The sequence below is a fragment of the Cottoperca gobio genome, chromosome 24 (genome assembly GCF_900634415.1).
Source record: "Cottoperca gobio chromosome 24, fCotGob3.1, whole genome shotgun sequence".
Classification (NCBI taxonomy): Eukaryota; Metazoa; Chordata; class Actinopteri; order Perciformes; family Bovichtidae; genus Cottoperca; species Cottoperca gobio.
Window position 1 is genome coordinate 19,665,600 of NC_041378.1, and position 15,926 is coordinate 19,681,525.

The 15,926-nt window shown below is 40.1% G+C and overlaps 1 protein-coding gene across 1 annotated transcript in view; it reads left to right on the forward strand.

The window, feature by feature from the left end:
• The first annotated feature begins 13,598 nt into the window (after positions 1–13,598).
• Positions 13,599–15,926, forward strand: part of LOC115003802 (uncharacterized protein C14orf132-like) — a 27,980-nt gene continuing 25,652 nt past the window's right edge. The window contains exon 1 of the mRNA XM_029425728.1: positions 13,599–13,772. Coding sequence (XP_029281588.1) covers positions 13,746–13,772 — 27 coding nt within the window. The 5' untranslated portion in view covers positions 13,599–13,745. The remainder of the gene's footprint in view (positions 13,773–15,926) is intronic.

Genomic DNA, 15,926 nt, shown 5'->3' on the forward strand with positions numbered 1-15,926 from the left:
TGAAGAAAGTGTTAGATGTGGTGGGGCTATCCAGAGGAGACAGCTGACAGTGCTGCAAATGTGTGCATGAGGAAACCCATCCTCTTACATAGTATCACTGTAGAAAATAGAGCTGCTAGCATTTGCCCTAGTGTAGGCCACATCCCTGCATCTTCTGTGGAATTAACGAGACAGGGTATCAGCAACAAAGCACTCACCAACAAAAGCATTTTTAATTCCCCTGGGGAAACTGTCGACATTAGTAACAGATAATGCTCACTACTAAACCTAATATAGCATCATCGAGAAACAAAACTGTACCCTTTCCTTTTTTGATGGAAACTTGACATTGATCATATTGGCATGAGGTATTGAACAAGATCAATGTAATATTTTTGTGAAGGAAGTCAGCCGTGAGATTCACCAATTAGCCATCTAATTAAAGGGATTAAGACATCGAAGCCTGAGCTTGGCTGAAAGCATATGACTGCACAGAGAATGGCCGGAGGCGATGCTTGAGAAACCCTTCAGATTAAATCTAATGAGCTAAAAAACAAAGTTGACTCCTTATCCAGTCTGCCCTTATGCAAGAGTCCACATAATTGAATCTTGCAGATAACCACCTCTTTCTCAGTGTTCTATTGATGATGACACCTCTATGACTATCTGTTAAAGTCCATAAGTGCCAAAATTGAAAAGATTGCTGTTACATTGAAATTGTAATTGTGTGCACATTATGTATGAACATTTTAAAATAAAAAATCATGTTTCATAGTCATGTTTGAAAATAGATTTTACATTCAACATGAATGGGGAGCTTATAAAACATTATAAGCTATTAAATTAACCAGTAGAAGCAAATATAAAGGTTTCTGAGATTTACCACAAAATTGACAAATACAACATTAATTAATATTATCTAATTTATTATTAATAAGATAACACTTTGAAAGAAATGTTGTGGCACAATGAGTATGTTTACTTTTGTTACTTTATTTACATTTGGCTAAAACTTGTGTACTTTGCTTGAATTAGTTTAATTTTTAGTTTAAAACAATAGACTGTATAAAAGAAGTGGACGCAGAACACTTAATAAGGCTGCCACCATTGTGCCCCTGAGCAAGGCACTTAAACCTGAGTTGCTACAGGGAGACTGTCCCTGTAGTTAGGTCACTGTAAATCACGTCTGCTAAATGACCTATAATGTAATAAGAGATTTTTAGGCGACAAAAATGTTACAATTAACTTCCATTAACTGAAAACCCTCAGTGAGAGGGTTAAAGTTCTTAGTTCATTTTTGTCATAGACCTCTATACAATCTGACTTTGGTTATAAGAATAATAGTTTAGCTGTCTAGCTGACAAATATCCTTACATTATCACAAACACATGGAGGACACATTGAGGTACTAAAAGTGAGATAAGCAGTGTCTGTACTTTACAGGCAAAGGCAAACTTCAATATGGTGCTGTTCTCATGCTTACTTTGGTACATGTGTTTGTGTACAGAATATATAATAAAGGTGAGTGAACACAGCCCTGGGGTGAGACAGTGCAGTACATATGTTACTATTGGATGTAGTGTGTAGTGTAGAGCAGAAATTGTGAGATGACTGTTCTCAGACCCAAACATGATTGGCCTTTAGCTTGAGATTGAATGTGAACGCTGTTCCCAAAGAGGGTGCATCTGCTGTGTGTCAGACAGAGCATCATGCATCACCGCCTGCTGTTTGGTCGCTCTGGCTCATCAACACACTGCTACAGTCCCCATCACCTCACGCTAGCACAGAGAGGGGGACTCACATTGCCTCTCAGAGCTTTGAATGCAAAAAAAACAGATAATAAGAGAAATACCAAATAACAGCTCTCTGATTAATATCTACAGTGTGTGTGTCTGCTCTGATTCTAAGGCACACATTGATTTGAAAAGTGTTTGCTCATTATTGTTTTTTAAATAATTTACATGCATGCAGCTACAGTATACTCAACCTACATGAGCTTACAAAATGCCTGTGAATATAGCTTATATATTGAGACAAAATTGTCAAATATTTTGTCAACAAAGTTTTAGATAAACTCAAATTCTCAAGGTGACATTTTTAAATGTCTTATTTTATCATATCAACAGTCCAGAGCCCAAAGTTATTAATTTAACTGTGATATAAATTAGAGAAAAACATAAAATCCTTACATTTGTATTGGAGAAAAACTGGCTTTAACCGAAGGGAGTAAACCAGTTGAAAGGACCCAGGGCCCATTGTTGATCTCATGCTTTCAAAATATGGCTCTGATAGTTTAAAACATTTACAAGAATGTTGTGATGAATGTGATTTCCCGGCAGTAGGGTCGTTAAGTACGGCACAGATACGGAAACGAGGCATGATTTCCAATGTTATTTTATACCATTTTAAGTCTACTATTTTATCTGCTATTTTATCTGCTATTTTATACTATTTTAATTCTGCTATTTTTATAATGGTACTTCATTTAATTTACATCAACACTGTGATTATTGTACTGTAAATGCTCTTATTCTGTCTAATCTTGTTACTAATTGTTACGTTTTTGCTGTGAAGCACTTTGGGCTGCAGTTCTTGTATGAAAGGTGCTATACAAATAAAGCTTATTATATTATTATTATTTGAAAAGCTGAAACCAGAGAATGGTTAACATTTTTGTTTAAAAAACAACTTTTTAAGCACTAGTTAACACAACTTTAATTCATAACAAACTTCATAGATTACTGATAAATAATATGTACAGGTAATTGAAGCCTCCCTAATGCTCACATACTAACACATTATATATAATTTCAATCAGGAGAGACTTCATTCTGAGAGAACAAATATGTTTATCGACACGTGCATAAAAAGATGATAAATGTGAATATATATATTAAGGGGGAGGTGAAGCCGTAAGCAGAATAGGAAACCCCCCTATGGAGTCTGGACACTGATGCTAAGATCTGGATTTGATGTGGAGTGGACTTCTGATGAGCTCAACCTGGGCACCAGTTATGATGACTGGAGGTGAATGGGCTGGAGTAAGGCCGCAATGCTATCACTTGAAATGACAGCAGGCGAGACAAGATAAAAGAAAAAAAAGAGATTGACATCCACGACATGATTGGCTGATGGAGATTGTGGCAACATATAGTTGGTTGTGGATAGTGGACGCTCATAATTAGCTGATTAAGAAGAAGCGGGAGAGGTGAAATACATAATTGTGAATAAATTATGCATATATGTATTCTTCCAGATAAAATTTACGTAAATATACAAATTTGAGGTTTTATAAGGAATTACATGCTGTAACTGTTTCTCGGTGAACAGCGCAATGACTTACTTGATGTCACTTTGAGGTTACCAAGGAAATCCTCACCCAGCTTCATGTTTAACTGACAGATCTGACCAAGAAGAAGCGTATTTACCAAAATGTCCCTTGAACTTTGATGAAAGTTGTTTTTGAATGGTAGTAAATAGTGCTTGTTATTCCTAAGCTTATAGGATTCCTCAAAAACAGTTGCTCCAAATAAACATAATTATGGTTCATGCCATCCATATCTATCTATATCATTGTCTTATTTTAACAACTTTCTTATGAAAAATGATATAGATTTGTCATGTAACAGTTTGTCATTTGATAAACCTTTGCCATATATACCTACTTTGTTTTTACTTTAAACAAAACAAATGTAATAATTAAACAAAATATATACCAATAAAATGCTAAATATGTTAAATGTGTGAAGAAGCATGTTAAAGGCATGTGGAATCTAAAATCAGCAGATACCAAGGAGCTTGGAAAAAGAGTTTTGTCATCGGGTAGTGAAGGGATGTGCTGCGTGGATGCATTAAGCAGTGTGCATGTATTGCCACCTGCTGATGAGATGGTGCAATATGTGGACACTGGATGCAAACTGGCTCTCAGAGATAATACACTGTAAATATACTCTCAGAATCACATGGAATATTTACATTTTTCAAACTAAAACAAAAGTGAGGAGCCTTTTTTTTGTAAAGTAGATCACATGCCTTCACTATTTGCAACAAGAACTTAGAATTTTAAGGCAGACCAAACCTTTACTCTGAGAAGCTTTATACATATATATATATATGTCCGTCAGTCATTTATAGAGCAACCCTGTAAAACAGACTTTTTGGTTTGGTTTGTCTTTTTGTTTATTGTAAAAAACAAAATATTTACTAAATGTTTTATCTGAATTTTATATTGATTTTAAATTGAAATATGTTGTAATTGCATAGGCCCTGGCTAATTGTCTCAGGCGGAGGTGGTGGGTAAAATTGTGGCTTCTGTTGGTGGGTCTGCTTGGCTGATGGAAACTTTGGACATGGTCATCCTAATTTTATCCAAATAGATCGTTGTCCATTGGCAGACTAAATCCATACTTGTAGGATGAAGTAGTAGCTCACTTTTCTGAGTCTGCGCGAGGCAATGTTGCGTGAACTTGGTTTTGATGCAGAAAGTTGGTAGCTCTTGTACTGTATTCATAAGCCAAAAATCTACAAAGGCTAAACATAAATCTCTGATGTCAGTCCAATTTCTGTTTGCTTTTTATCTTAGACAATGTCCATTACTTTTTCAAATCAAATCAAATTTATTTGTATAGCCCAATATCAGAAATTATACATTTGTCTCAGTGTGCTTTACAGACTGTACAGGTTACGACACCCTCTGTCCTTAGACCCTCGCATCGCACAAGGAAAAACTTCCTAAAAGAAACCCCAGGGAAAAATGGAAGAAACCTCAGGGAGAGCAACTAAGGAGGGATCCCTCTCCCAGGACGGACAGACGTGCAATAGATGTCGTATGTACAGGATAAACAACATAGTACAAATACAACATTTGACAGAAAATGATGTTGTGTTGAAAAAGAGAAAGATTGGATGAATCCAGGAAAATGTCAAAAAGGTTTCCCGGTATCCAGCAGGACCAGGGCAGCAGGCGCAGCCACGATTCCTGATCCTGACGTAAACTTTATCAGTGGAAACCTGCCACATGAGACACAGAAACTCTGGGGATGATATCCCGGATGATGAGTTAGTAACATACATTTACATAAATGCATACAGATAGAGAAGGAGAAGAAGAGAGGGAGGGGATGAGAGAGGAAGAGAAGGAAGAGAGCAGGGATGTGTCCCCCGGCAGTCTAAACCTAATGCAGCATAACTAGGGGGTGATCAAGGGCAAACCTGAGCCTAAGCTTTATCAAAAAGGAAAGTCTTTAGCCTACTCTTAAATGTGGAGAGGGTGTCTGCCTCCCGAACACAAACTGGAAGCTGGTTCCACTGGAGAGGAGCTTGGTAGCTGAAGGCTCTGGCTCCCATTGTACTCTTAGAGACTCTAGGAACTACAAGTAACCCTGCAGTCTGGGAGCGCAATGCTCTAGTTGGTTTATAAGGTACTATGAGACCTTTAAGATATGCTGGAGCCTGATCATTAATTGCCAGTGCAGAGCAGCTAATACAGGAGTAATATGATCCTGTTTCCTTGTTCTTGTCAACACACGTGCCGCTGCATTTTGGATCAACTGAAGAGTCTTAAGCGACTTTTTGGGACAACCTGATAACAATGAGTTGCAGTAATCCAGCCTTGAAGTGACAAATGCATGGACTAGTTTTCTGCATCATTTTGAGACAGGATGTGTCTTATCTTTGCAATGTTACGTAGATGAAAGAAGGCAGTCCTTGAGATTTGTTTTATGTGGGAGACCAGATCCTGATCAAAGATAAAGCCAAGATTCAGGATACAGTGGTGCTGAATTAATGCCATCCAGAGCTTCTATGTCATTCGAAAATGCGTTTTGGAGGCGTTTAGGGCCAAGTACAATAACTTCAGTTTTGTCTGTGTTTAACATCAAAAAGTTGCTAGACATCCGAGTTTTTATGTCCTTAAGGCATGCTTGAAGTTTAGCCAATTGATTGGTTTCGTCTGGTTTAATTGATAGATACAATTGGGTATCATCCGCATAGCAATGAAAGTTTATAGAGTGGTTCCTTATAATATTGCCCAAAGGAAGCATATATAAGGTGAATAGAATCGGTCCAAGTACAGAACCCTGCGGAACTCCATGACTGACTTTGGCTGTCATGGAGGATTTATCGTAAACACATACAAATTGAGATCGCTCAGATAAATAGGACTTGAACCAGCTTAGTGCGGTTACTTTTATGCCAACACAATGTTCCAGTCTCTGTAGTAGAATGTCATGATCAACAGTGGCGAAAGCAGCGCTGAGGTCTAACAAGACAAGAACAGAGACAAGTCCTTTGTCTGATGCCAATAGAAGGTCATTGGTAACTTTCACCAGTGCCGTCTCTGTGCTATGATGAACTCTAAATCCAGATTGAAAAACCTCAAATAAACGTAAATGTAAAAAATCACATAACTGTTTTGCAACTGCTTTCTTAAGGATTTTAGCGAGAAAGGAAAGGTTAGATATCGGCCTATAGTTGGCTAAAACCTCTGGATCAAGACTAGGCTTTTTAAGAAGTGGCACTACAATCGTGATCGAACGGTCGATCGCGATCGACCTTTTGGGCAACCCTGGCTTAGACGATGAGATTGTTGAAGTTAGTTGGTTAAGGTTGATTGGAGTAAAACAGTCTAGATATATTTCAGGAGTCACTAATGTTTTTGAAATTCCGGAGGTTGAAGTTAAATCATTACCAATTGAGGGCAGGAGGAGATTAATTTTGTCTCTAATAATTATAATTTTATCAATAAAGAAGCTCATGAAGTCGTCACTACTGAGAGATATATGAATAGAAGGCTCTGTAGAGCTGTGGCTCTCTGTTAGCCTGGCTACAGTGCTGAAAAGAAACCTGGGGTTGTTCTTATTTTCTTCTATTAAGGAAGAGTAATAAGCTGCTCTGGCATTACGGAGAGCCTTCTTATACGTTTTAAGATGATCTAACCAGACTAAACGAGATTCTTCCAGTTTAGTGGAACGCCATTTACTTTCAAGATTTCTCGACTTTTGTTTTAGTTTGCGGATTTGTAAATTAAGCCATGGAGCTTTCTTTTTCTGTTTTATGGTCTTCTTCTTTAGAGGAGAGACAGAGACAGAGACAGAGTCGAGTGTTATTCGCAGTGAGGCTGCAGCGCTATCAACAAGATGATAAAATTGGGAGGGACTAAAGTCAGCATTGGAGTCCTCCATTATATTGATATTGAGTCCTGGTATTGAAAAAAATCGAGCGTAGGATATTTTGCCTACTGGCTTGTAGTCCAGTAACAAGTCACCTACAATAATTACTTTATCTGTTTTAGGGACTAAACTTGATAAAAATTCTGAGAATTCAGAATACGGACCAGGAGGGCGGTATACAGTAACAAATAAAACTGGCTTTATTGTTTTCCATGTTGGGTTTGAGAGCGTAAGAACAAGGCTTTCAAAAGAGTTATAGTTTAGTTTAGGTTTAGGATTGATCAAGAGGCTTGAGTCAAATATGGCCGCAACTCCACCTCCTCGGCCAGTACCTCGAGGAATGTGAGTATTAATATGACCAGGTGGAGTGGATTCATTTAGACTGACATATTCTTCATGTCTCAACCAGGTTTGTGAGATAAAATAAATAAATCTTATTATCTGATATTAAATCATTTACCAATCCAGCTTTCGTTGATAAAGATCTGATAAAGAGCCCACATTTAATTTTTCGACATCATTATCTTGACACCACCATGAGAGCTAGCGACGGAATGATGATATGCGGCTAAACATGTCATCATTCGAAAGATTTGGCAGAGGACCAGAGAAAACTACGGAGTCCGACATTGTTTTGGCAAATGTACACACCGACTCCACATAAACTTTAGTACAATCCGTTGACGCAGTCGTGTGTCATTACCACCGACGTGAATAACAATTTTACTGTATTTACGTTTAGCCTTAGCCAGCAGTTTCGAATGTGCTTCTATGTCACCCGCTCTGGCCCCTGGAATGCACGTGACTGTCGTCGCTGGTGTCTCAAAATGAACGTTTCAGAATTTGTTAATTTCATGTTGAAAATTTGGCAAGTTGTCATAACTTACTGGGAACTCCAAGTTACGGCCACATGTACAGGTTACAATACATTACAGTTAATTTAGCTGACGCTTTTGCGACAAAGCAAATAATCTTGAGGATACAACTCCGAAAAGCAAGAATCTTGCAAATACATTAGTTTCAAGTAAGCCAAACCAATTCAACATACAGAAAATTAATAACAATTTGACCATTAGCTTTAAATCATTTTATCTTATTTATTTATTGGCTGAGGTGCAGTTGAAACAGATGAATTTTCATTCTGCGACGGAAGGTGGGAAGACTCTCTGCTGACCTGATATCAATGGAGAGCTCGTTCTACCAATTTGGACCCAGGATAGCAAACAGGCGGGTTTTATTTGAGGTGTATCTGGGTCTCACTCGCAGTGAGGGAGTAGCAAGCCGATTGGACGATGCAGAGCAATGTGAGCTGGGGTGTATGGTTTGACCATGGCCTGAATGTAGGAAGCGCCTAATCCATTCACTGCACGGTAGGCCAGCACCACAGTCTTGAAGCAGATTCGGGCAGCCACAGGTTACCAGTGAAGGGAGTGGAGGAGCGGTGTAGTGTGGGAAAACTTGTGTAGGTTAAAGACCAGTCAGGCTGCTGCATTCTGGGTGAGCTGTAGAGGTCGGATGGCACATGCAGGTAGTTCAGCCAGTAGGGAGTTACAGTAGTCAAGACGTGAGATGACAAGAGCCTGGACCACAACCTGCATTGCCTTTTGGGTAACTAGGGGACGTATTCTCCTGATGTTGTAAAGTGTGTACTGTATCTACAGGAGTGGGATGTTGCAGTGATGCTGGCAGTTGGTCGTCCAGTGTCACACCCAGATTCTCTGCAGTCCAAGTCGGGGAAACAACCGAGGTGCCGATGTTGATGGTAAGGTCTTGGAGGGGAGAGCTTTTCGAAAAGCAGTTTGGTCTTGTCAAGGTTTCAAGTGGTGTGCAGCCACAGGTAGAGACACTAACAAAGAGATTGGGAACACCTGGGGGCAGGAAGTAGAAACAACTGAAATGAGAGAGAACAGGTAAGTAACAACATAAAACAGGAAGTACAAAAATAACACAAAACATCTAAAAGAACAGGACAAGACCTAATAATCTAGCGGCGTAAAGTTCCTCAGTGACAGCGTGGAGGGCAGTCTCAGTTGAGTGGCAAGCCTTGAAACCAGATTGGTGCAGCTCAAGAAGGTTGTTATGGTGAAGATAAGACAAGAGTTGATTAAAGACTGCACATTCTTGTTTTTTGGAAAGAAATGGAAGAAGAAAGACCGTATGTCCGTTTTTTTCATGTCAGGAGGATTGAGTGTGAGTTAGGAGAGGGTTCACTTTTGCCTCTTTAAGATAGTTTGAAAAGCAACCAGTAGTTAAGGAAATGTTGATGAGATGGTGAGAAAAGGAAGGTCAAGAGCAATAGACTGGAGAAGGTGAGAGGGGATAGGTCCAGAGGGCAGCTGGTAGGATGGGCAGAGGTAACAAGGGTTAGAATTTAATTTGGAGAGAGGGGGGAAAATGAAGTTAGAGAGGAGGGAAGTGATCTGGATGGTAAACAGTTGATGTCAGTTTTTAAGTTGGAAAATGAATAGCGTATGTCATAACCCAGGCTCTAGGCCATGACACCACACGGGAAGGACACGAAATGTCAAAATATATGAGCGATTTATTTACAGAAAGAACATAAATTGCGAAGTAAATTAAAATATGAGACGTGATAATCAGTGATCAGTAATGTGCATGTTGATGTGTGTGGATAATGTGGTGTAAGGTGTTGTGAAGCAAATCATGAAACAAAAGACAAAGCAAAACAACAGGGTTTCCTGGCTCAGGCAGGGAGCTAGCGCAGCATCGCGGATGCTGGGCCTTTTATGTCCTGAGGAGCGCTGCGCCCAGGTGCTCCAGATCTGACGGGATACTGCCATCAGCTCCACTGACACCTTAAATATATACAACACAGTGACTGACACAAGACAGGTTAAGCAGGGGCCGTCACACGTATGTCATCTATTTTTTTTACAAAGAAGTTGACAAAGCGGGACGGTAGGAGAGAAGAAAGAGGATTGGGACTGGGAGGATCAAGGGGGGTGGAAATGATAGAGTAGAGTTTCTTGGGGTTGGAGAAAGAGGATTGAATTTTAGATTAGAAGAAAGCGCTTTTTGCTTCAGAAATGAAAGAGAAAGAGGAAAGAAGAGTTTGAAAGGCAAGTAGCTCGTCAGGGTGTTTTTATTTCAACCATTATCTTTCAGCTGCACGTAGGATGGTTCTGTCAGCACGCACTGAGTCATACAACCAGGGAGCTCGAGGGGACTGGCAAAACTGCTACAAGTTGAGAGTCCAGAGAGGACAGAGGAGAGAGGAGAGTGTGGCAGATTTGGCAAGCATAAGTGAGAGGAGTCAGGTGAAGGGAGGGCCGAGAAGACAGCTGAGGCAAGAGAGGAAGGGGAGGGGGAGAGGGAGCGAAGGTTACGGCAGAGAGGTACAGTATTCGGGGAGTTAGGTTTGTTAGATTGGTAGAGGGGGAGAGAGTGGGATATGAGAAAGTGATCAGAGATGTGAAGCGGGGTTACAGAAAGTAGTTTTTGGTGAATATGAGGTTGAGGCGGTTGCCAGCTTTGTGAGTAGGTGGGGAGAGCAAAATAAGATAGGAGAGATAATAAGTCTGTTGATTTCTCTGACTGGAAGTCACCGAGAAGTTAAACCAAAAACTCTGCCAAACGACCCGGAGGACAGAAAAGAACAACAATGCTTAATGTAACCGGCTTAGTTACAGTGGTGGCATGAAATTCGAAAGACGAGTGGGTGAAGTCTGGCAATGAATAAAGAGGAAAATCTCCATTTGGGGGAGAACAGCAGAACAGTGGCTCTGGGTGAGTGGGTTAAGGAGTAGGCTGTGATAAGAGTAGCATGGGTGGAAGTGTTATAAGTATTAGGTCTCGGCCTGTTCGTTAGATGTTTTGTGTTGTGTTTGTACTTCCTGTTTTATTTTGTTAATTACCTGTTCTCTGTTGTTTCTACTTCCTACCCCCAGGTGTTCCCAATCTGTTCGTTAGTGTCCTCACCTGTGTCTCGTTCCCTCTCACTTCTTGGTGTGTATATAGTCTGTTTTGTTTGTCTCTCATTGCCAGTTCGTCTTCGTACTTCGATGTCAAGAGTTCCAGCATTAGTCCCGTCTTCCTGTTTCCCAAGTGTTTGATTCCCCTGCTTCCTCGACCTTGTTTCCGTGACTCGATTCTGCCCTTGCCTGATCCTTGTCTGCTGTGCTGTTACGCTGAGTATCTGCCCGTGTACCAAACCTGTTTCCGTGACCCGACTCTGCTCCTGGATTACCCCTTGATACTTTGTATGTTCAACTGTCTATGTGTGTACCATAGCAACTGCAAAGTTTTCAGTAAAGACCAGTTCCATTCAACATTTATCTGCCTCTGTGTCGTGCAATTGAGTCCCACCTCCCTTGTGTCTTGATTGTACCGTTACAATAAGGTATGATCCAAGTCTCAGTGAGGGCAAGGAAGTTGGGATTGCTGGGAGGCATAGCCAGAGATGAACTCAGTCTTGCGATTAGATGACCAGCAGTTCCACAGGCCCCCTGTGACGAGGTGTTCGGTATGAGAAGAGCAGGTGTGATGGACAAAGGTGGTGTTGAGAGCATGTGGGGCCTGTAATATCTACGAGAAGACGCATGAACAGGAATGGAAAATATACACATTTGAATAGAGATGGAAGAGTGAGCAGAACAAGATCCTATAGGCCAGTAGTTTTGGCTGTGTCCCACTTGTCCTCCCACGAAGACTCCTGCAAGAGACTGTTTTGTATTTCTCTTCCCAAGTCTTCGTCTGGTGAGGCTGCCACTGGAGCTACCGCTCTAAGCAAATGCTATTACTTTAAATTGGTATTATGGATGGATGGATGGATGGACTTGATCACTTGGGTGGCCACAGCTGTGTTAGCCACTCCCACTGCAATCAGTCCACCAAATGGCCCTGACTGATCGCTTAAAATTGAAACTCACTCAGCTATCAAGACTAGTAGTATACTTTTAGCAAAAAATATTTAAAGCAAATACATTTTAATTTAGTAAACAATATTCTTACAGTCTAGTCCTTCAAGATTTAGATGCACTCGGAACTCTGGTAGAGACAGTAATGGACTGTTATTAATTTCAAACTATGACTGAGAAGGTTTTGATTAGTTAGGTAGTATAATTACAAATAATGACAAAATACAATATACTTAACTTCCCAAAGTGTGTACTCTGGAAAATAAGAAAATTCCAGAGCTCACAAATCTTTGAACTGAAAGATGTGTATTAACATTGTTTTGTTTTCAAGCAGTAGTAGATTGTGGCTGCACTCCTGTCTTGAACAGAGAGAGGTACATTTTGATAAAGTATAGCAGTGATTATACCAGTGGTTTGTTTTTATTAAGGCCAGAGCAGAAAAACCTATTTCACATAGGTAGGATGTGGCAAAGGAAGGAGTGTGGCCATGGCTCTCCTACATAGCAGTGGGTAATCCTTCTCCGCTGCAATCCAATATGCAACCAGTGTCTTAGACTTAAACTGTGGTCTCATTGTTGAATCAGAGGAGACATCAATGAACTGTTCCTCCTCTGCAGTCTTGAAGTCGGCAGGTGGTATTGCACTGAAGGGGTCCAGTCGTATTGTTTAGAATCCTGCACTGGGGAATACTTCTGGAAATGCTTTTGTAGGCCAGAGATGTGAGCTTTCATGCATGGGATCACTGTGTTCCGCAGCTTGTTGACCTCGATGAATGATTTGAGGTTCTTAAAGTAGTCTATATTTCCCTCCTTAACTTGCTGCTCCCACATCTCCATTTTTCGTGTGAATTTTATTTTATATACTATGTTATACAGTTTTTTCTGAAGAAATCAACTGGTTTGTCTTTGTGCTCCGGATGTGTTGTCTCCAATTGGTGTCATAACTTGTTCAGTTTCAAGCGGTCACAAGCTAGTATTTTCAGACACACAACACACTGTGGTCTCTCCTCGTTACCCACCGTTGTATTGGTGAAGCCAAATGCGATATATGCCTCATCATATTTTCTTGTCTTGAATTTTGCCTGTGGATCGGGCACACTTGGTGAAGATTCATCTTCTGCTTTGCGTTTAGCTGGTAGCCCTGTCACAAACTTATCCATGTTATGGTAGCGGGGCTCAAGCATGCCTCATTAATTTGCCCTGCTACGCCCCAATGCAATAGCTTTGGGCCCCCCACTTTGGGAACCACTGGACTAGGGTATGTAAGTAAGACGTTAGATGTCCTTGTTGTGTTTCACGAATGACAGCCCACAATTCTCTCATCTATGTATGTAAAAAGCCAGGATTAACATGGTTTATGTTCATAACTAAAAGGTTGTTAATTGCTGATAAAAAACATTTGCACTTAAACATGACAAATGTGGCACTTTATAGTGAACAACAGCCGGTCTATTTTCATTCTTTTGTTCTGATTTCTCCCCCCTCCCCTGTGTTATAGGCTGTCACACACCCCCACCCTTCATCATGCCAGCCCTCCGGCTACATTCTCGACTCTTCCCGCGCCCTGTACAGACTGTTGCAGGGAGAAGCGTTGATGTAGTTTCTCATGAAGAGGACGATGCATTGTGTGTCTTCCAGCAGGGAATACTGTCCTTTCCAGCGGGAGTAGGACGACTCTCCACACCGTTTCAAGAGGATAAGACGCCGGTAACCCCACCACAATGGACCTCTCCTTCATGGCAACGCAGGTAAACCCTTCACACTGGAGTTATGCTTTCCATCAGCCTCACCAAAAGTGAGCTCAAAATACAGTATATACATTGAGGAAAGTTGATTTAAAGATTTAAATCCACCACAGAACAAAAACGACCGTTATTTTTGTGTCGTTATTGGAACTTCATTTAAGTCCAATTTTAGATTTCAAAATAGTGACGTAGCCAAGCTTGCAAGTATTTATAAAGAAAATAGCTACAGTATATTTCTATATTCCACCGAGATATTAATCAAATCGTGTGTGTGTGTGTGTGTGTGTAATTTTTAGCATGTGAACAAATATATGCTATAGGACTGGGTATTGGCAAGAATCTTACGATACGTTTCACGATACAGGTGTTTTGATTCTATATATTGTGATACTGTAAACCAGGTGATATATTGCAAATTAGAACACACCACCATGTACATAAATGTGAGTAAAAAAGTTCCCTTTTTTCTGCAATCAGAACAGTGGGACCTGCATTTGCATTCAGCACATACAATATATTTAAAGATCCTGCTTTAAAGGTTCATAATTTTAATACAAGTATTTAATACAATAAAAGGTCCCTGTAACATCCAACATCACAGCACTACATTGTGTGCATTCTAAACAAAGGAACTAACATTTGCTTTTATCAGTAAATTAGTGCTTGCAAGATTCTTTAGGTAAATAAATTAAGAATTTTTATAAGAAAGAGTTCAATTTATATATACAGAGACAGTATATATTTTTTTATTCTGCTTTAACACTAGAACCACTCATTTTTAGCCCCTTGCATTTTCAAATACATGTAACTGTTAAAATAAAACCCCTATATCTCTCACTTCATGACTTTTCCTAAAATGGGTTTATTTATCATCTAGTGTATTATTGGGGATGTGGGATTAAAATAAGAAAATATATCATCATTTAGAACTTGTACCACCGAGGGGGTCATTTTTAGAAACAGCTGTATAAGGTAGCACTCAACCTTCGCGGCACGCCCAGTTGCCTAGCTGATTTTTCAAAAAAACACTATCTACATATTTGTCATCTTTACAAACGGTTCACAAATAAATAAATAAATAAAGTGTAAAAATGTATCCGATAAAAACGTGTACAAAGAGCAATTCATCTTTATCAATAAAACAAACAATGTCCTCCTGCCCTTCTCTGTTCTCTAATTCTGTTCTTTCTGCTCACATAAATTTCCATTTTTGCTTCTCCTGAGAGGAAGTTTAGGAGCTGCCACTTTTCGTTGTTTGTCTATGTAGCTCCCATGACAAAAACACTCAACTACAAAAAATGATAAAAACTACATCAAAGAGACTAAAAACAATGTTAAAAGAGATAATAAACTTGTGAGTCTCTTACACTCAGTAAAAACATGGAAAACAATCTTGTGAAGATCACAAAATGGACACTTGTTAAAAACAGCAGGACTAATAACAGAGATAAAAATGTATAATCCTCCACTGAAGGCCGGCAGTCAGCTTTTTGAGGGGAGGTTTATATAAATTCCTCCACTGTGGGCCAGATCTGCTTTCTCTACCCAGTCTGTTACTCCACACAGTGTCCGGTCAGTTCTTCTAGCCTTGATCTCAAGTAGATTTTGGGAAACAGGTCCGCTGGGTCTGGATCAGCCTTTCCCAGGCTCCTCTCCTATCCAGAGAGCCTCTGGCTCCAGGGCTCCAGAGCTCCAGGATCCTCTGGGCCACCCGGACAGAGTTCAGACCCAGCAGAGAGCCTATTGGCCTTTAGTTCATTGGACTTGATTGGTCATTACTGCACTCAATCCTCACACCACACCAAGTAGTTAGGACCTGAAATCTCTAGGGTTTCTTTTCTGGATAAGCAAAGACTTGTACAGTATGTTAATGCAGTGTAAATGTATGCCGAACACATTAAAATCTGAATGCAATGGGATCGGACAGACATCTGGAGTTGGAAATGCCATGAAGTGAAGGATTCATCCAGTGAGCCAGCAGCCTGTCTGCCCACTTAACACATCCACTGTACAAGTGCCTGGAAACATGAGATATTTCAGGCTTTCATCCAGATAGACATTTTGTTTTTGGAGTTCCAGTTATTATTAATTGCAACTTTGTCAGTTGTTTACAGATCTAAAACATTAAAGTGAAGTGTATTCCCTTGGCTCCATGGA